The sequence below is a fragment of the Leucopleurus acutus genome (assembly GCF_964270905.1).
Source record: "Leucopleurus acutus genome assembly, chromosome: 6".
Lineage (NCBI taxonomy): Eukaryota > Metazoa > Chordata > Mammalia > Artiodactyla > Delphinidae > Leucopleurus > Leucopleurus acutus.
The window spans coordinates 25,054,226-25,076,918 of NC_139149.1; the positions used below are offsets into that span (position 1 = coordinate 25,054,226).

Genomic DNA, 22,693 nt, shown 5'->3' on the forward strand with positions numbered 1-22,693 from the left:
GTGTTTAAAATGATAACATACAGAATGTATAGACTTCTAAATTCTATATCTTCTTTCTCTATGCCTGTACAGGGATGCTAAAAAATCACTAATAGGGAAACAGGAGTCACCATAAACCCATGGTCACTGACAAATATTAAATATTCTGCTATCCTAGTGGAATGATGGGTAAGTGCACGTACTCTGTAGCCAAACTATGTTCAAATCCTGCCTCCGTCATTTACAATCTAAGGGTCCCTGAGCAAGTCACTTAAATTCTGTGCCTTGTTTCCCCAACGTATAAAAGGGGATAAAAATTACTTACTACCTTTAGAGTGGTAAGAATTAAATGAGTTAGTGCATAAAATATGCTTGGAACAGTTGGCACATGGTAACACTGTAAAAGTGTTAGCTCTTATTATTACTATATTCCTCCAGTAAACTGCAAAAACAATTTCAACCTTTGCCACTTTCTTAGAAATCAGAACCTATGCCTCTTAGCTCTCAAACTTCCCACTGCCCAGAGAAAACAGAACTCATCACGTGAGAATTCTGTTACCTTTCCTTACTTTTACTCATCGTCACTTCCTTTCCTTTTGTACAAGAGAGGTATTTCTTCTCTTCTCTAAGGCAAATCCCTCCACCTGTGATCCAGACTTAACCATTCCTGCCATCCCAAAAACCTAAACCACTCTTCCTTCTCAAGTGGATATTTCCACATCTTTACTAAAGCCTTCCTCCATTCCACATAGCCACGTGGCTAACATACCATCTCCTTCCTGCTCTAAAATGATAATATCATTGTTTTATTTGCCCTTTATTATTACTGACCATCTCCTTACTAATAAACAGGGGCCTACAGTGCCCGGTTCAGAGCCAGACACCCTTTCCTAAACAAAACAACTGGCTCAGGAAGAGGCACCCTAGTCTCACGACATCCCAGTCCCTGTGTGGCAGGAACATTGCAGTGACCTCATTATACCTCACTGCATATTATAAGTAGGATTCTACCTGTTTAAGCGGCTGAGGCAACACAGCAAACAGAAAATGTGCTTTGTGTTTAAAGCAATTTGCCTGTGCAAAGTTTTTAAGGCACTAAGAAATGCTGCCATCCCCACAGTGACAGGAAATTTAAAATTATGGGTTGACTTAATCACTCTCATAGAAAAATAACTGGCATTTCTCTTAAAATGGTTTTCTCTAAAAATGAAACATTGTTACAAAGTACCAGAAAATAACCGAGAGTTCACATACAACTGACATCTGTTTTTTTCTAGGAGAGTATTAGGCTGATCCTAAATCTACAGAATCTGTTCAAGACTTGTGGTTGCCAAGAGGAAGGGAGGGGATGGGGGAAGGATGGATTGGGAGTTTCAGACTAGCAGATGTAAACTATTATTGTAGAATGGATAAACAACAAGTTCCTACTGTGTAGCACAGGAAACTATATTCAATATTCTGTGACAAACCATAATGGAAAAGAATATAAAAAAGAATGTATACATATATAACTGAATCATTGTGCTGTACAGCAGAAACTAAAACAACATTGTCAATCAACTGTACTTCAATTGAAAAAAAAAGAATCTGTTCATTTTTATCGATTATATTCTCAACAAATATTACAGAGAAATAAAAATAATGTTATAGAGGAAGAAAAGTAATTATAATTATCTGAGATCCTTCAGTAACTGACTTTGTACTAGTAACATTTATTATTTTACGGTCTTTTCCTTTGTTTAGTGTTTATCATTATCATTTACTGCTTACCATTATCATTATTAAATTTCTTATTAAGAAATATCTGAAAAAGAGATCTCAATAATGTAAAAACAAACATACTTAAAACTTACACAGCCTCTATCCCCCAAAGAAGTACAAGTACTTAATCTCAAAAGGCAGAACAGGATAAATGTTTATACAGCACATGGATGACATGTCAACACCATTACATAGTATCACACTGTATACATGAAAAATTATCAGATTAATATGACCTAATTTGCTGACATGACCTAATTTGAAACACTGGTACTGTATTCCCATCTGCCTAAGACATTGCAGGATATAAGAAAAAGAGAAAAGATGAGAGCAGACAAAGAAACCTGTCCTGGAGATCTATAAAACTAGGATAGATGGAGACCGATTTGTCTGGAAGATTTTATGCATAACTCTGCCTGGAGTAAAGTAAGAGCAGATGACCCACAGAGGTCCTTTCTAGCCCACTGCTCCCTAACCACAATGAATGGACAGTGTTACAACAGTGATATAGATGGATGTGGGAAGTACTTGCTTCCTCAGAAGATCTGACAAGAACAAGATTTTACACTTTACATGTTATTTATTATGAAGTTATAGCCTTTAAAAAATTAAATATCACAAATCATGAAGAGTTCGCTTTACTTTAGGTAGTAATTAAGTATATGCCTCTAAAATTGCATATCCTGGGGAATTCCCTGGCGGTCCAGTGGTTAGGACTCCCTGCTTTCACTGCTGAGGGCCCGGGTTTGATCCCTGCTCAGGCAACTAAGATCCCACAAGCCTCGTGGCACGGCCAAATAAATAAATAAAATAATAAAATAAAATAAAATAAAATAGCACATCCTATAAGTATACTCACACAAATGCATTTACTTGAAAACTCATTTTCTTTAAATGTTCCTTCTTACTCTCATCAAGATTTTCGAATTTATATAAACTATCATTAGATAGTTCTAATTATCCTTAAATTTCTCGACTTAATTGTTCAAGTGATTCAATAAAAAGAAAAGCATTTCCGCTACGATGCTGCAGAGTACAAAACAAATCTATTACCTCATAGCTCGAGCCTTGTGAATTTGGCACAGATCATACTGAAGGGGGAACTACGCACAAAAGGTATCTCCTGTTTCTCCCAGTCTCCGTGAATGGCAGAAACATCAACCCAGTTGGCCAAGCAAAAAAATCTAGTAGGCTTTTACCCTCTCCTCCATATTCAGTCGAACACCAATGTCTTAATATATTTTGAATTACTCTTTCTTTCCAGTTAAGATATGGTACAGCCACTACCCTTGGTTCAGATCACCTAGGTGACCAGTGCGGCATCCCAACTGGATTCCCTGCCTACAGGCTTATTCCTCCCAATGCATTCTCCACAGACAGGCATACCTTGGAGATACTGCAGATTCAGTTCCAGACCACAGAAATAAAGCAAATATTATAAGAAAGTGAGTCACATGAATTTTTTGGTTTCCCAGTGTGTTCGAAAGTTATGTTTAAACTATGCTGTAGTCTATGAAGTGTGCAATAGCATTATGTCTAAAAGAATGATGTACATATCTTAATTTAAAAATACTTTATTGCTAAAAGATGCTAACCATCTGGGCCTTCAGCGTGTCATAATCTTTTTGCTGGTGGAGCATCTTGCCTAGATGTTGATGGCTGCTGACTGATCAGGGTGATGGTTGCTGAAGGTTGGGGTGGCTGTAGCAGTACCTTAAAATAACACTGAAGTTTGCTGCATGAATCGACTCTTCCTTTCACAAACAATTTCCTTGTAGCCTGCAATGCTGTTTGATAGCATCCTACCACAGCAGAAGTTCTTTCAAAACTGGAATCAATCCTCTCAAACTCTGCCGTTGCTTTATCAACTAAATTTAGGTCATATTCTAAATCCTTTGTCATTTCAACAAACTTCACCAGGAATAGATTTCATCTCAAGAAACCACTTTCTTTGCTCATCCATGGAAGCAACCCCTTTTCACTAAAGTTTTACCATGAGATTGCAGCAATCTAGTCACATCTTGAGGCTCCACTTTTAATTCTAGTTCTCTTGCTATTTTCCACCGCATCTGCAGTTACTTCCTCCACTGAAGTCTTGAACCCCTCAAAGTCATCCTGGAGGGTTGGACTCCAACTTCCTTCGAACTCCTGTTAATGTTGATATTTTGACCTCTTCCCATGAATCATAAATGTTCTTAATGGCATCTAGAATGGTGAATCCTTTCCAGAAGGTTTTCAATTTACTTTGCCCAGATCTAAATGAGGAATCACTATTTATAGCAGCTACAGCCTTATGAAATATATTTCTTAAAGAATAAGTGTTGAAAGTTGAAATTGTTCCATGATCCATGGGGCTACAGAATAGATATTGTGTTAGTAGGCATGAAAACAACATGAATCTCAATTTATGTCTCCATCAGACCAGGTACATTGTCAATGAGCAGTAGTATTTTGAAAGAAATCTTTTCTGAGCACTGTTCTCAACAGTGGGCTTAAAATATTCAGTCAGTAAACCATGTTGTAAACAGATGTGCTGTCAACCGGTTTTCTCGTTCCATCTATACAGCACAGGCAAAGTAGATTTAGCAAAATTCTTAAGGGCCCTAGGATTTTCAGAATGGTAAATGAGTACTTGCTTCAACTTAGAGTCACCAACTGCACTAGCTCCTATCAGGAGAATCAGCCTGTCTTTTGAAGCTTTGAACCTAGACACTGACTTCTCTCTAGCTATAGAAGTCCTAGATGGCATCTTTTTCCAGTAGAAGGCTGTTTCATCTACACTGAAAATCTGTTGTTTAAGGTAGCCACCTTCATTAATTATCTTAGCTAGAGCTTCTGGATAACTTGCTACAGCTTCTACATCAGCACTTGCTGCTTCACCTTGTACTTTTATGTTACAGAGATGACTTCTTTCCTTAAACCTCATGAACCAACCTCTGCTACCTTCAAACTACATAAGTCTCCTACATATGAACAAGTTCCATTCTGAGAGCATGTCTGTAAGTCCAGCAAAGTTAGCCTAGGTACCCAACTAACACAATTGGCTATATACTGCTGCTTTTACGCTTGCTTCCGGACATCCTGGGCTGGAAATAAAGATACTGTACTGCTGTACTCTATAGAGGACTGTACAGTAAAGTACAGAAAAGCACAACCACTTGTAGAGGATGCATGCACGTGATAATGTATGCCAGACTGTGAACTAACTTACGTGACTGGACACACGAACACATGATCACATCTCTGAAAGTTTGCAACTTGAAGGTTCGTATGTAGGGGACTTATTGTATTCTTCTGTAGCTTCCTCACCTCTCTGAGCCTTCAAAGAATTGATGAGAGTTAGGGCCTTGCTCTAGATTAGGCTTTGGCTTGAGGGAATGTTGTGGCTGGTTTGATTTCCTATCCAGACCACTAAAACTTTCTCCATATCATTGGTAAGATAGTTTTCCTTTCTTATCATTTGTGTGTTCACTGGAGTTATATATATATATAAAATTAATATATATTTATGTATGCATTTATGTATGTATATACACACATAATAATATATAATAATTAATGTCTATTAATATATATATGTATGTGCATTTATTTATTTGGCTGCACCGGGTCTTAGTTGCGGCATGCAGGATCTTCATTGCGGCATGCAGGATCTTCAGTTGTGGCATGCAGGATGTAGTTTCCTGACCAGGAATTGAACCGAAGCCACCTGCATTAGGAGCGAGGAGTCTTAACCACTGGACCACCAGGGAAGTCCCTGGGGTAACACTTTTAAATTCCTTCAAGAATTTTTCCTTTTCAGTCACAACCTGGCTAACTGTTTGGTGCAAGAGGCCTAGCTTTCAGTCTATCTCAGTTTTCAACACGCCTTCCTCACTAAGCTTAATCATTCTTATCTTTTAATTTAAAGTGAGAGACATGCAACTCTTCCTTTCACTCGAACACTTAAAGGCCATTGTATGGTTATTAATTGACCTAATTTCAATATTGCTGTGTCTCAGCAAATAGTGAGGCCTGAGGAGGAGAGAGATGGGGGAATGGCTGGCTGGTGAGCAGTCAGAACACACACAACATTTATTGGTTAACTTCACCCTCTTATATGGGCACTGTTCAAGGCACCCCAAAACAATTACAATATCAACATCAAAGATGACTGATCACAGATCACCATAACAAATATAATAATAAGGACAAAGTTTGAAATATTGCGAGAATTGCCAAAATGTGACCCAGGGACACGAGTTAGCAAATGCTGTTGGAAAAATAATGCCAATGAGACTTGCTGGATGCAGGGCTGCCACAAACCCTCAGTTTGTAAAAAAATATGCGATCTGCAAAGTGCAATATAGTGAGGCTCAATAAAATGAGGCATGCCTGTAGCTACAGTTCTTTTTCTAAAGCGCAAATCTGATCATTTTACTCTACTCCACAATATCTGATTGCTCAGAACCCTTAGGATAAATTACACACTGTGAACTGTGACCTTCATGATGTGGTACTGCTCTCTGTGGTCTCCAACCTAGTCTCTCTCAGAATTCCTCTCTGACATACTAGGCTTTTGCCATGACCTACTTTTGGTTCCCTAAATATACCATTCCTGGTTAATCTTTGTGAGTTTGCACAAATGATTCATGTGCTGAAATACATTCCATCAGCTCCATCCCATTCCCATTTCACTCCCCTCCACTTTGGTTTGCTAAATCTTAACTTTTTCATTCCTTGGAACATTTTTCCTGAATCCCCAAGACTTGGCCAAGTATCTTCTCCCATGTCCTTCCAAAATATTCTGTTTTTTAAGCCCTAAATATGCTCTATTGTAGTTGAACATTTACTTTTACTGTTTTCCCCAACAGACTCCAAGTTCCTTGAGAGGTAGGAACTACATAGTTCCTACTACATAGTTCCATAGTGTAGAGGTAATCTACACCATGTCTTGTTCACCATGCCTCTCTAGCACCAAGCATAATCCTTGCCACATAGTAAGCACTCAATAAATGTCTGTTGAATTAGGAAAACATTTAGCCAAAGAAAGGAAGCTTCAACTGTTAGTATGCACACAACATAGTAACCAATTTATAATCTGTGGTATTTCAGAAGTTCATTTACAAAGAGGTTTGGGAGAACTCTGAAACACATTTTCACATGGAAACAATATTAAATGTAATAACCAGATACCTCCCCTCAAAGTTACCTACATCTATAATGTAGGAAGTCGGGGTAGCCTTCTGCTACCAATAATCTTTGGGAATATATTCCAATCTGGGACAACTGACTTTTCATCTCCTTTCTTTTTCTTCAAGGATCCTAGGAATTAGGTGCAACTTCCTATTGACTATCAACACTTCTGACTTCCAACTAGGGTTTCTTACGCACGCAGGAAATTATCTACAAGGTTCTCATATGTATTCTTTTCCTTTAAGCAGCATTCTATACTCAGTACTAAGTACAAAGAAAGCTAAGTAAGCAAGCAAACAAACAAAAAACAAGATAGTTATTAACTCTAAGAAAAACAATAATTGTCAAAGAAATGTAATTATAGCTCAACTGTGAAATGTTTAACAGTCATTATACTGTAAAAATGAACACTGATAAAACCAAAAATTATGATATGGGAAAATGGAACAGGTGGAATGTATTACAAATATTTTCTTCCAATCTATATTTTGCATTAGCATTTTCACAGCAGTGTCTTTCATACACAATAATTTTAAATACCACAAATTTTAAAGTTTTGAGTCCCACTGGTTTTTCTTTTAAAGTATGTGCTTTTTGTATCCTATCTAAAAAAATGTTCCTACCCAAAGGATGGGATATTTTAAAATATGTATGCTATTAGAAGTTTTATAAATTATCGTTTATATTTAAGTCTATGATTCACTTCAAGTTAATTTTTATGTATGGTGTGAAATAACGATCAAGGCTCTTTTTTTTTTCTTATGGATATCTAATTGTCCTAGTACCATTTGCTGAAAAGACTATCATTTCCCTATTGGGTTATCTTGTCCCCTTTCCTAAGATCAGTTGACAATCAATATGAATGGCTATTTCTGATCTCTCTTTTCTGGTTCATTAAATGTCTATTCTTATGCCAATATCACAAAGTTTTATCACTGTAGCTTTATAGTAAGTATTTATATTATGTGGTGTGAGTCTCCCAACTTCATTCAGAATTATTTTGGCTACAGTAAGTCCTTATGTACTGCTTCATAAATTTTACATTCAGTTTGTCAATTTCAATAAAAAAGACTACAGGGATTTTGATTAACACTGTATTGAGTATATAAATTAATTTACAAAGAACAGGCATCTTAACAATATCAAATCTTCTGATTCATGAACATGATCTATCTTGTCATTTAAATTTGCTTTACATTCTCTAAACAATGTTTCATAGTTTTCACTGAATATATTTTTTGCTGAATTTATTCCAAAATTAGTTCATGTTTATTGATGCTATTGCAAATTGTATTTTACAAATTTCAATTTCCAATTTTTCATTGCTAGTATATGGAACTACAAATGATTTTTGTATCTTGAACATGAATCCTGTGACCTTGATAAATTCAATCATTAGTTCTAGTAGCTTGAAGTGTTCTTTGATTTTCTATGTAGACATCATGTTGTCCTTTTCAATCTGCATATCTTATTCCTTTTTCTAGGCTATTGCACAGTTATGAAAACAGTGTTGAAGCAAACAGTGATGAAGTGAAGTGGTGAGAGCAGACTTTCTTATTTTGTTCCTGATCTTAGGGAATAGCATTCAGTCTTTGAGCATTAACTATAATGTTAGTTGTAAGTTTTTCAAAAATGCCTTTTACTGGGATAAGGAAGTCCCTTTCTACTCCTAGTCTGCTGAGATGTTTTATCATGAATGGATGTGGAATTCTATCAAATTTTTTCATTGGTATAATTGAATGGTTTTCCATTTTTACTTTGTTAATGTGGTGACATACCGTGATTAATTAATCCAATGTTATACAAACCTTGCATTGCTGGTATAAATACTTTTTAACATACTGGTGGATTTAATTTGCTAATATTTTATATTTTAAAATATAAAAATATTTTAAGGATTTTTATATTCATAAAGGATATTGGTCTGTAGTTCTATTCTGATGTGTCTGTGTGGTTTTGGTGTCAGAGTAATTCCACTTCATAAAATTATTTGAGAGACATTTATTCCTCTTCTGCTTTCTAAAAAAGTTTTAGTTAATAGATATGCACATATTTCTGACTGTTATGAGTCAGAAAGAATTGACTCCTTTATCTTTATGTAAGTTTCCTCTCTAATCCTGGTAATATTCTTTGCTCTGAAGCCTACATCATTTCATATTAATATATTTACTTCATCTTTCTTTTGATTATTGTTTTCATCCATTTATTTTTAACCTTTAGCCTTTGTACTTAAAGAGAACTTCTTATAGATATCATATAATTTATGCAATCTGACAATTCCTGTCTTTTAATTGCTGGGTTTAGAGCATTTACACTTAATACAATTATTGATAAAACTGGATTTAAATCTACCATTTTGTAAGTTGCTTTCTATTTGATGTAGTTGTTCTTTGTTCCTTTATCTTCCTTTTCTTCTTTTGGATTAACTTGAATTTTTTTTTGTCATTAGATTACTTTATTGTGTCCACTATATATATACCACTTAAAACTTTTTATTCTGAAAAAAGTTTAGATACATGAGAAGCTGCAAAAATAATACAGAGTTCCCATGTACCCTTAACCTAGCTTCCCCTAATGATCACTTCTTATATAATTATAGTACAATATCAACACCAGAAAATTACATTGGAATAATGATATTTTCTATCACTATAATTCTACCATTTTGAAAATGTTATAAAAATGGTGCCATGATATATGTAAACTTTTGATATTTGCTTCTTTTACTAAGTATATTGCTTTTGCATTTATCAATAGTCCATTCCTTTTAATGGAGTATTCCATTATATGTATGTACTACAATTTGTTTGAAGGACATTTGGGTTGTTTCCAAGTTTGGGGTTATTATAAATAAATTCTTGTAAAGATGTTTGTGTAAACCCAAGTTTTCATTTCTCTAAGATAAATATCCTGGTCCGGGAAGACCCCACATGCCGAGGAGCAACTAAGCCCAGGTGCCACAACTACTGAGCCTGTGCTCTAGAGCCTGCAAGCCACAACTACTGAGCCCGCATGCCACAGCTACTGAGGCCTGCACGCCTAGAGCTCGTGCTCCGCAACAAGAGAAGCCAGCATATTGAGAAGTCCACGCACCGCCAACTAAGAGTAACCCCTGCTCACTGCAACTGGAGAAAGCTTGCACGCAGCAACAAAAACCCAATGCAGCCAAAAATAAATAAATAAATAAATGTATTTAAAAAAAAAAAAGAAATGGGGGCTAGATACCCTTCAAGAAATTTGGATTAAAAAAAAAAGTTTACATTTTTTTATGATTTACATTTTTTTATGATTACTTTTTATCTCAACTATTGGTTTATAAGCTGATTGAAAGAATTATTTTTTTCTCAGATACTATGTTTTTATTTCTAGCATTTTCCTTTTACTGTCTTTACAGTTTCTATATTTCTTCTGAAATTTTCCATCTTTTTCATTTATGTTGTTTACCTTTTCTACTAGCTCCTTTAACATATTATTCATAGCTTTCTTAAAGTCCTTGTCTAACAGTTCTAAAATCTGAGTTATTTCTCCATCTGGCTTTATAGATTACATTATCTTTGACAATGGATGATGTTTTTTTAAATTGCTTTTTTGTTTATTTCATAATTTCTATTAAATACTAGAAATTATGTGTGGAAGAACAGGACAGACTGAGATAAATTATATTTACACCCAAAAAAGGGCATGCTTCTTTTTCTATCAAGGTGATAGTATGTGAGGGACTGCGACAATCTAGTCAATACTGAGTTCTATTTAGGTTCTCTTGCTTTACCTTCAGTGCACCACAAATTTGAAATGCCCCCAACAGTGGGATGCTTCTGCCTTGTGAAAGTGTGTGCCAAGAATTCTTCTAAGTGTCCCAACCGCACTCTAAGCTTTCAGCAGTCCCTGCATGCCTGCACTATAGAGGGATATCTCTCTCCCCCAGTACTACATTAATCGTGATAGTTTCTCATTGTTCAGTTCATGATAATGGACGGAAGATTTCTTGGATCTACAGGTAGCACATCAGTATAAGGTAGGCCCTTTGCTCCAGCTGAGTCTTGGAGGTGTGGCTTTCCTGGTGTTTCTGTCGCGCTCCCCTAAGACAACCAAACTATGTCATATAACTGTGGGTGGTCCTGGGCAGGACAGAGGTTCCTGCCTCTCCTCCAGTAGTAACAGATTTCTGTCTTAATAAAGGTCCTGATTTCAATAGGGTTTCCTGCCCAACTCCCAGGTGTAGATGGCTTTTGTTTCTGTTCAGCTTCCAGAAGCAGTTGATCCTGAACTGGACTTTGGAGGCTCGGGGAGGGGGACTTTACCTCTCTCACAGTGGCTTAAGGCTTTTGATTAGTGTGAGTTGAGAAAAGGGTCCAGGAAATAGGTAGGGTATTGTGCTTGTACGCTACCAGTAGGGGTGCTCTCTCATCTCCTAGTCAGCATGTGGTAGAGGCCAATGGAAATAAAGCTTGTGAGTGAGTATGGACTCCCTGTGTCAGGAACTCCTATTATTTTGGACTTTCATGGCAGCCTATGCTCAGCTTTTATAATTTTTTTACATTTTATCTGTTTTCTTCTTATCCACTTTTATGGTAGCTACGGTCTTACTGCTGCTCTGCCAAAGGAAAACATTTTATATGTCTCATCTCTCCTCTCAACAAACTAGGAAAAGAAGGAAATTTTCTCAACCTAGGAAAGGGCATCAGTAAAAGTCTTAAAGATAACATCATAATCAATGGTGAAAGACTGAATGCTTTCTTTCTAAGACTGGCAGCAGGGAAGGCTATTCAACCCTACCACTTCTGTTCAAAATTGTACTTTTGTTCCTTCAATGTGATAGGCAACAAAAATAAATAAAAGGCATACAGATTACAGGGAAGAAATAAAAGTACCTTTACATGCAGACAAAATGATGTCTATGTAAAAAATCCCAAAGAATTTACCAAGAAGCCATAAGAACTATTAAGTGAGTGCAGCAAGGTTACAAAATAAAAGACCAATATACAAAAATCAATGAAAAGCCTGTATTTAGCAATGAAAAAGTAGAAATTTAAATTTAAAAGTACTATTTACACACACAAAAAAGTACTATTTACAAGAGCATAAAAAGACATGAAATACCTAGAAATAAATCTAACAAAATGTATTCAAGAAAACTAGAAAGCGTTGCTGGGAGAAATTAAAGACCTAAATCAAAAGAGAGAGATACTCTCTTCATGGATCAGGAGATTGAATAATATTAAGAAGTCAATACTCAATACCACCTCACACTTGTTAGAACAGCTATTATCAAAAAGAGAGGAAGTAACGAGTGCTGACGAGAATGTATAGAAAGGGATCCCTTGTGCACTATTGGTGGAAATGAAAATTGGTGCAGTTGATATGGAAAATTGTGTGGAGGTTCCTCAAAAATTTAGCTGGAACTTCCGTATGATCCAGCAATTCCACTTTCAGGTATTTAGCCAGGAAAATGAGAACACTAACTCGAAAAGATATATGCACCCCCATGTTCACTGCAGCATTATTTACAATAGCCAAGACAACATAAGTGTCCACTGATGTATAAATGGATAAAGAAAATGTGGTATATAGGGGACTTCCCTGGTGGCGCAGTGGTTAAGAATCCACCTGCCAATGCAGGAGACATGGGTTCAATCTTGGGTCCGGGAAGATCCCACATGCCGTGGAGCAACTAAGCCCATGCACCACATCTACTGAGCCTGCGCTCTAGAGCCTGCCACCCACAGCTACTGAAGCGAACATGCCTAGAACCCATGCTCTGCAACAAGAGAAGCCACTGCAATGAGAAGCCCGCGCACCGCAATGAAGCATAGCCCCGACTCACCGCAACTAGAGAAAGCCACGCGCAGCAACGAAGACCCAAAGCAGCCAAAAAAAAAAAAACCATGTGGTATGTATATATATACACAATGGAATATAATTGAGTCATAATAAAGAAAGAAATCTTGCCATTTGCAACAACATGTATTGTTGAGGGTATTATGCTAATAAGCAAAATAAATCAGACAGAGAAACTCAAATACCTTATGATCTCACTTATATGTGAAATCTTAAAAAACAAACAACTCCAACCCCCACCCCACCAAGCTCACAGATACAGAGAACAGACTGGTGGCTGACAGAGGCAAGGGGCTGGGGGCAGTGAGTGAAATGGGCAAAGGAGGTTAAAAGGTACAAACTTCCAGTTATAAAATAAATGGGTCACGGGACGTAATCTACAGCATGGTGACAGTAGTTAATGACACTGCGTTACATGTTTGAAAGTTGCTAAACAAGTGGATCTTAAGGGTTCTCATCACAAGAAAAAAATTTTGTGAGTATACATGGTGATGGAGGTTAACTGAACTTACTGTGGTGATCATTTTGCAATATATACAAGCATCAAATCATTATGTTGTACGCCTGAAACTAATATAACGTTGTATGTCAACTGTATCTCAATTTAAAAAAAGAAGTCAATTCTTACAAATTAATCCATAGACTCAAAACAATTCCAATCAAAATTGTACATACTTAAGCTAATTCTAAAAACTCGTAAGGAAAAGCAAAGGACTTATAAGGGACAAAACAATTTTGAATAAGAATAAAGTAGGGGTGAACACCATGTGATTTCAAGACTTATTATAAAGGTAGAGTAATCAAGCCAATGTAGTATTCTGTAAGGTCAGATGTATACATCGATGAAACAGAATAGAAAGTTCAGAAACAGACCTATACATATATAACCAAGTGATTTTTTATGAAGGTGCCAAGATAACTCAATGAGGGAAAAACTGTCTTTCCAACAAAGAGTGCTGGAACAAATGAAAATCCATATGCAAACAAACAAACAAACAAACAAAAAAACCCCCCACAAAATCAGAAAACAAACTGAACCTTCACCCTGAACAAGCCACCACAATGAGAAGCCTAAGTAACGCAACAAAGAGTAGCCCCCCACTGTCTGCAACTAGAGAAAGCCTGTGTGCAGCAACAAAGACCCAGCGCAGCCAAAAATAAATAAAATAAAATAAATAAATTTACATATATATAAAAAAATAAAACAGAAATGGGATCTACAGACTTAGAAGAATTATTTGGAAATGACATATATGTTAGAGAATTTGTTTCCAAAATATATCAAGGGCTTTTATAACCCAATATAAATATGGGCTTGATATGAACACTTCTCCAAAAAAAAAAATGAATGGCTAAAAGGCACATGAAAATATGCTCAATATCATTAGTCATTAAGAAAAGGCAAGTTAAAATAATCATGAGATACTACTACATACTGAGAAAAATAACTAAAATTAAACAGACTGACAATACTAAGTGCTAACAAAGATATAGGACAACTGAAACTCTGACACATTGCCAGTAGGGATGCAAAAATATGGCACTTGGAAAAACAATTTCACAGCTTTTTATGAAGTTAAATCTATGCTTTCCATATGACCCAGCAGTCCCAGTTCCAGCTATTTACTCAAGTGAAATGAAAATACGTCTATACAAAGACTTGTACATGAATGATTAAAACAGGCTTATTCACAATAGCCCAAACTGAGACTATGCCAAATGGCCATTATGTGGTAAAGGAATTTTAAAAAATTGTTATATTAATATAGATATATAAATATTTATGTATCCATACATTGGAATATCAGTCAGCAATATAAATGAAAAAACTAATGGATCAATATTCAAAAGCTTTATGCTAAGTGAAATAAGCCAGACAAAAGGCTACATACTGTAGGATTCCATTTTTGCGACATTCTGGAAAATTCAAAACTATAGTGATAGAAAGCAGATCTGTGACCACCAACGTCTAGAGGGAGATGTGACGGAAATGACTACAAAGGTGCATGAGGAAACTTTTGGGGGTAATGCAAATATTCTCTACCTTGATTGTAGTGGTAACTGACTATATGTAGTTGTCAAGCCTCATCAAACAATATGTTTTAAAAAGACAAATTTCACTGTATGTGAATTATACCTCAATAAACCTCTCTTTAAAAAATTATGTTACAGAGAAAAAAAAAAATTATGTTATAGGGACTTCCCTGGTGGTGCAGTGGCTAAGAATCCGCCTGCCAATGCAGGGAACATGGGTTCCATCCCTGGTCCAGGAAGATCCCACGTGCCGTGGAGCAACTAAGCCCGTGCGCCACACCTACTGAGCCTGGGCTCTAGAGCCCGCGAACCAAAACCACTGAAAGCCTGTGCGCCTAGAGCCCATGCTCCGCAACAAGAGAGGCCACCACAATGAGAAGCCTGTGCACCACAATGAAGAGTAGCCCCCGCTCGCCACAACTAGAGAAAGCCCGCATGCAGCAACGAAGACCCAACGCAGCCAAAAATAAATTAAAAATAAAATTAAAAAAAAATTATGTTATAAAAGATCTCAGAATTGGAGAAAGATGACACTCATTAGTATGTATAAGTTCAACCATGCCGGTAAAAACAGCAGACAATGTGTGATGCGTCTACTTGAGAGTCATACTGAGATTTAAAAACTCTAATTTGCAGTTTTGGACAAACAGAATGTGAACACATCTATCTGAAGGGATCTAAAAACATAATACCAATTAAAAATGATTGACTTACATAAAAAAAGATTATTTGTAGCAATTATGTAGGAGCACCATGGAAAAAGCTGGCAACAAACATGAATATATATAAATCCTTTAAATGAGAAAGTGTGATATATATTATACTCCCTCATCAAAGTATACCCATATATAGAAAAGGATCGATATATGAACAGGTATAATAGTGTTCATTATACTACTGTTTACTTTGAATATGTCTGAATTTTTCCATAATAGAGATTAAAAATTAAATGGCAAAGACATGTTGCAGTATGCAAATAAGCTGCATAATTAAAAAAATTAAATACATTAAATAATTTGTATCAAGACAAACACATGATGGCCCAGCAATGAGTACCTTGGCAATAGCAGTTTGTTTAAACATGCGAGTAAACAACCCCACGACAGTCTGGGTGGCACCTGAATTTGGAGTTCTCATTAATTTTTCCCACTCTTCAAAGCTGGAATTCAATTCCTATGTAGGAGAAAATAATGTTTAGAAATACAGCATAAAGAACATAGCAATTAATGCAATAATGAATCATGTCCTACTTATTTTTTTTATACAGAAATATATATATATGAAGAAAAATTCCCATAGGTGCCAGTGTGTTGATTTAAAAAACATCAATCAGTGTGGATGTAGGTCAGACACGTTTACGCTAATGACAGAAAGCAATGACAAGGTGTGGGAGGAAACCAAGCCCTTTGCTAACATCATATATCAAACAACTGCAGCCTTCTCTTAGAGGAGCATGTAGGCAAGTAAAAATAAAAATTTAAGAAAATTTTTAAATAAAATAAAAATTTTATGTAAAAACAAAAACTTAAAGAACTCACAGTAGCAAAAATATATATGGTAGCAAAGCATTTTTTACTAAAAGCATTGAATTTATTTAAATAAGCATAAAGACGGGGAATATTAGTTAAATAAAATGTAACATAGTCATATATTAACTCCTATTTTTCTTTTGTTAAAATAATGGATACAGAAAATCAGATCGTTTTTATTTTACCAATAATATATTACTCAATGTTTATAAAATTCTTAGTCTCAGCTTTCAAGACAAAACAAGGCAATAAACAGTCTCTGTTGACAAAGTTATATCCAGATTTGAAGAAATTTCAGAGACTATAAAAGCACTGTACTCCCCAAAAGTAAATGTAGACAAGGATTACCTAATCTTGTATTACCAATTCTGGTTTCTAATATGTTGAACTTTACACCTTACAACATGATCACAGAGCTTCAGGATTTCAAGAACAGAGGGCTGGATCCAAATTATCCTAGAAGACAGCTACTCGTACTTTAAAAAAAAAATCCTACAGCAAGAAAAAGAACTTCCCTTGATAATTACTGGGCTTCACACCCTACATATACTTAGAATTCTTTTTTTAACATCTTTATTGGAGTATAATTGCTTTACAATGGTGTGTTAGTTTCTGCTTTATAACAAAGTAAATCAGTTATACATATACATATGTCCCCATACCTCTTCCCTCTTGCGTCTCCCTTAGAATTCTTAATACTAAGTCTATGTTGCAGTTGAAGTGCTTTTTTCTCTATTTAGCAGAAATATATTTTTTAATGACTAAGATACTAAATCTTTTCACATTATTTGATGACTAAATTTAAATTCTTCCTGCTCTCTTCTTGAAATGATACAAAGCCAATTCATATGGCTCTATTAATTAAACCTATTTTAAGAAAGTGGACTTTTCCTTCTGTGAAAAATGAAATATGTGCTATCTTTCACAGTATAATTTAAAATGATTTCAAATAAGACTCTCAATCAAACACGGGTTCTCACCTTGGCTGCCGCTGCTGGAAGATCAAATGGAATACGCTGTCTGATTTTAGGGGGCAGCTGGGTTAAAACTTCAGGCTTTAATCTTCTAATCATTATGTCACTTAATAGCTGATGAAGTTCATTAAGATTTGAGGCCCCTCTGCAATCCCACTGAGGTCTTTTACCAAAATATCTGTTAATATAAAGAAAACACATGTAGCAAAGCTGAACTTTAGAGTAAGAAAACAATTTATCCAGTATGTTCTTCCTTTTAATAAGGAGCCATGACGCTGTTTATTTCTTTTTTTTTTTTAAGATTTTTTTTTTTGATGTGGACCATTTTTAAAGTCTTTATTGAGTTTGTTACAATATTGCTTCTGTTTTTATGTTTTGGTGTTTTTGGCCATGAGGCATGTGGGATCTTAGCTCCCTGACCATTGTTACAATATTGCTTCTGTTTTTATGTTTTGGTGTTTTTGGCCACGAGGCATGTGGGATCTTAGCTCCCTGACCAGGGATCGAACCAGCTCCCTCTGCATTGGAAGGCGAAGTCTTAACCACTGGACTGCCAGGGAAGTCCCTTTACTTTTATTTTTGAATGCAAATTAGTTTCAAAAAGCTCAGCTTTAGAAATAGTAATGAATAAGATTACACATTACTCTCAGCTGTAGTAAATGTTAGTGTTTAAACATAGTGTTTATACTGAGTTAATAAAAGGGTGGGATGAACAGATAACTATGAATACCACTGGCATTTTGGATGACCTCACACGTGGCAGTGTGTTTAGCAGATCTAGCCCTAAATAAGCACTAACTGCAAGTACACCAGCCAGTATACGTAACAACCAAAACCAACTAAAATGATTTCTACAAATTCTAGGAGGCAATATTATCTCCCATTGAACTGTTAAGCACAGCAGATAGATCACTTGGTGATCTCTTCTTCCTTTGAACCACTGGATTGACAGCAAAGGAAAAAAAAAAAGGTACAAATGCCCTATGAAAGAGAGATGGGAGAGAAAACATCAGAGGATAAGTGATTTCAACAAACGTTTAAGTCAGACAGACAAGCGGTAGCTGACCCGACAAAAGAAAGTAAGCTACAACTTAAAATGTTTGCAATAGGGAACTTATCCTCTAGATCTCTGAGAAGACCAGGAGTTGGAAGCACCAAGCACTGGGGTAGGTATTAAATCGAGCGGACCTATTGAACTTAGGCATCAGGACAGCTGGCCTAATGGCATCCCTGAATCACTGTGACAACCCCACACAAATCCACAAAATTCCCAATCATCTTCCAGGGGCTAATACTACTAAAAATAGCTACTAGAGAATAATTAACAAAGGAAAAATTCCTGTTAGGTTGTATTATAATTACTAATATTAAAAATTAAATAACTATTCATTTTAGTGGGATTTGGTGGTATATAATGCAAACAGTGTCATTTTGAGAAACCTGGAACTTGGCTGACATTGTTTTTTTTTTTTAGTTTAATGTATTTTGATAGCAAACATACAGGAATAGTACCAAAAACATTAAAATCATGTATTTGCATGTAGAATTGATTAGAAAAATATAGTGAATGGATGGAACTACTGTATGATAAAATGACAGACACCACTTAGTTGTCATCAATAAGAAATGTATTGTTTATTGAAATATTTTGACTTTTTAATGCTTTATGTCTCCATATTTATATTAAAACTTTATACACTAATGAAAATGGAAAAATACTTGCCAATAACCGATTCTGTCACCATTTTTCCATTCACAATCAAGATACTTAAGTACATTTTGACCTCACGGTAAAAAAAAAAGAAAAAAAATCTAATTTTTGTCAATTATATCTTAATAAAACTGGAAAAATAAACTGAACAGGAAAAAAAATCTAATGTTTAGGACTACAGAAAATGAGAAAAAGATGTTGGGTCTTTTTTTGTTGCCATTAAAATGAATTCTTAAGCACATTCTCCACCTTTGCAAATCATTGGGCAAGTGTACAACATGCTAAGCGAAGGTCTTTTGGCACAATTATTCCACTTTGGTATAGAAAGCACACAGGTGTTGTCACACAGGCTAACCACATAGGCCTCACTTGCCTCCTGCAGAGCACAAAATAGTTGAGCACCACATGCACAGGTCTGTTTTGAAGTCGGAGCAATCTAATTTCAGATGCCACACACTACCAGTACCAGGCCTGTAACAATGAGGTTTCTTCACCCCTCCAGGAGAAAGCACTCTATTGAGAGAAGCTTTTGTAGCCAGTTGCCTCCTGGGTGCTTTGTCACTGGTTGATTGCAAGCCCTATGCTTGGTGTAAATGATGGTTTAGAGAAATCCTTTCATCCACCCTCCCTAATCCTCACTTCTCTTTTAGCTGGAGTCAGACCCCTTGAGGTGGTATTGACTTTAAAGAGTGTTGGCTTCTGAGCCCCCAGACTCAAGTTTGGGGTGCAAAAGGCAAATGAGAAGGGGAGGGAGGGCTAAGAGATGCCACCTGTAAAGACCTGGTCTCTTCCCCTTAAATTTGATGTAAATTATACATACTTGTTGGAATATCCTATTCTTTCTTAAAAACAGCTTTACGAAGATATAATTCATAATTCCATACAATTTACCCACTTAAAGTGTACAATTCAATAACGTTTTCTAGTATACTCACAGATATGTGCAACTACCACCATCACAGTAAATTTTAGAACATTTTCATCATCTCAAGAAGGAACCTTGGGCTTCCCTGGTGGCGCAGTGGTTAAGAATCCGCCTGCCAATGCAGGGGACACGGGTTCAAGCCCTGGTCCGGGAAGATCCCACATGCCGCGGAGCAACTAAGCCCATGCGCCACAACTACTGAGCTTGCACTCTAGAGCCCATGAGCCACAACTACTGAAGCCCGTGGGCCTAGAGCCCGTGCTCCGCAACGAGAAGCCACTGCAATGAGAAGCCTGCGCACCACAATGAAGAGTAGCCCTCCCCTTGCCGCAACTAGAGAAAGCCTGCACGTAGCAACGAAGCCCCAACGCAGCCAAAAGTAAATAAATAAAACAAATAAATTTATTAAGAAAAAAAAGAAAAAGAAGGAACCTCGTATCCTTTAGCTATCCCTCCCTTAACCGCTGTCCTGTCTACCTAGCCCTAAGCAACCACTAATCTATTTTCTGTCTCTAAAGATTTTCCTATTCTGAATTTTCATATATATGGAATCATACAGCACTGTATAGTCTTTTATGACTAGCTTCTATTACTTAGCATAATATTTTCAAGATTCATCCATGTTGCAGCAAATAATATTCCATTGTATGGATATACCACATTTTGTTTATTCATTTATCTGTTGATAGACATTTGGGCTGTTTCCAACTTTGGGCTTTTATAAACAATGCTGCTATCAAAATTCATGTACAAGTTTTTTTGTGGACATATACTTTCATTTCTCTTGGGTATATACCTAGGAGTTGAATGGCTGGCTTGCATGGCAATTCTACGTTTAATCATTTGAGGAAGTGCTAGACTGTTTTCCAAAGTAGCTAGACCAGTTTACATTCCAACCAGCAGTGTTCAAGGATTCTAATTTCTCCACATCTTCATCAACACTTGTTATGTGACTTTTTGAGTTTAGCCATGCTAGTGGGTATGAAGTGGTATCTCACTGAGGTTTCGATTTCTATTTCTCTGATGACTAATGATGTCAAGCATTTTTTTTTTCATGTGCTCATTGCCCATTTGTATGTCTTTGCTGGAGAAATGCCTATTCAAATACTTTACCCATTTCTGAATTCGGTTGTCATACTGAGTTGTATGAATTCTTAATATATCTAGATACAAGTCCTGTATAAAATGTATGATTTACAAACAATCTCTCCTATTCTGTGGGCTGTCTTTTCATTTGTTTCTATTTACAATTTTGTTTGCTTAAGTTACCATTTATTTCAGATGTTAAATCCTAATGTTATTTAACTTGTTGTGTTAAATAACATTAGAAGTGGGACCTTATAGCATGTTGTTACTTGATGTTGGGAAGAATGATGCACACTGTGAATAAAAAAAGGTGACCAGTCTTTCCCTAACAGGAGCTATTCACCATCTACTTTTATTGTAGCCACTCAAAACTTACTTTTGTATAGATGGCTGCCTATGGCATTTAGCTGCTGGTTTTTATTTTAGAACTATATTCTTAATGAATTTTTAAAAAATCAAAGTGACACATGCAATAGTTTTTAAACTTCAAATAAAAAGACTTCCAAGGAAATAGGGTCAGTAAGTTCAGGCTTTGATTTATCCTCTTTGCTTCAAACTCAGGATAGGTAAAATATAAAGAGAAAACAAAAATCCACATTTGGGGATAAAGACAAGGTAAATGCCTCTGTAGTCCAGAAACAGAACAAAAATGTAAAGATGAGAGCAGGGTTAAAGCCATGAAGCTGCTGTTTTATGTTTAAGAGAAGGCAGTAAGAATCAAGAATCAGGGTTGTAAGGACAAAGTATTTTTGGTACAGTGTTAATATAAAATGGATTTTCTAGGAACCATAAATGCTGTTAATGCAAAAGGATATTGTACTTTGCTTTATTAGAAAATTAACCCAAAGTTGTTTGCCACTTTGGAAAATCATGTCACTGGCAACAGTGACACTGAAGTAGCTGCCTTGCAAACACACACAGCTATATTAGCTTGTGTTTGTAGAGCAAGTGTTTATAATGATTCCATACAGACATCAACTTTCATGAATTTTATGATTCAGATTCCCCCCTTTAATATCTCTGAAATTCACAGAGATCTATTAGTTTAATTGTAGCAGTTCTTCCCTCAATGGTATGTAAAGTAATAGTGCATATTATAATCAAGGCTGTCTTAGATTCAATAAAATCCAGTATATAAATATACTTATTTCACTCTTTTTAAAATTGACTTCCAGTGTAGTCATTCCTATCTAATGATTATACAGACAAGATGGTGGAGTAGAAGGATGTGAGCTCACCTCTTCCTAAAGAAACACCAAAATCACAACTAACTGCTGAACAACCATTGACAAAAAAACATTGGAACCTACCCAAAAAGATAGCCCACATCCAAAGACAAAGAAGAAGCCACAATGAGACATAGGAGGGGCACAACTGTGATAAAATCAAATCCCATACATGCCAGGTGGGCAACCCACAAGCTGGAACATAATTATACCACAGAAATTCTCCTACAGGAGTGAAAGTTCTGAGCCCCACGTCAAGCTCCCCAGCCAGAGAATCTGGCTTTGAAGGTCACTGGGGTTTGACTGCAGGAATTCCACAGGACTGGGGGAAACAGAAACTTCAGTCTTGGAGAGCACACACAGGGTCTCGTGCGTACCAGGACCCAGGGGAAAAAATCAGTGACCTCATAAGAGACTGGGCCAGACTTATTTGCTAGTATTGGAAGGTCTCCTGT

General features: G+C 36.1%; 1 protein-coding gene across 1 annotated transcript in view; it reads right to left on the minus strand.

Moving 5' to 3' along the window:
* Nucleotides 1-22,693, minus strand: part of ZRANB3 (zinc finger RANBP2-type containing 3) — a 268,716-nt gene that overhangs the window by 59,695 nt on the left and 186,328 nt on the right. The window contains exons 7-8 of the mRNA XM_082840638.1: nucleotides 17,297-17,468; nucleotides 15,844-15,960 (exon numbers count right to left, since the gene is read on the minus strand). Of these exons, the coding sequence (XP_082696764.1) occupies nucleotides 15,844-15,960; nucleotides 17,297-17,468 (289 nt within the window). The remainder of the gene's footprint in view (nucleotides 1-15,843; nucleotides 15,961-17,296; nucleotides 17,469-22,693) is intronic.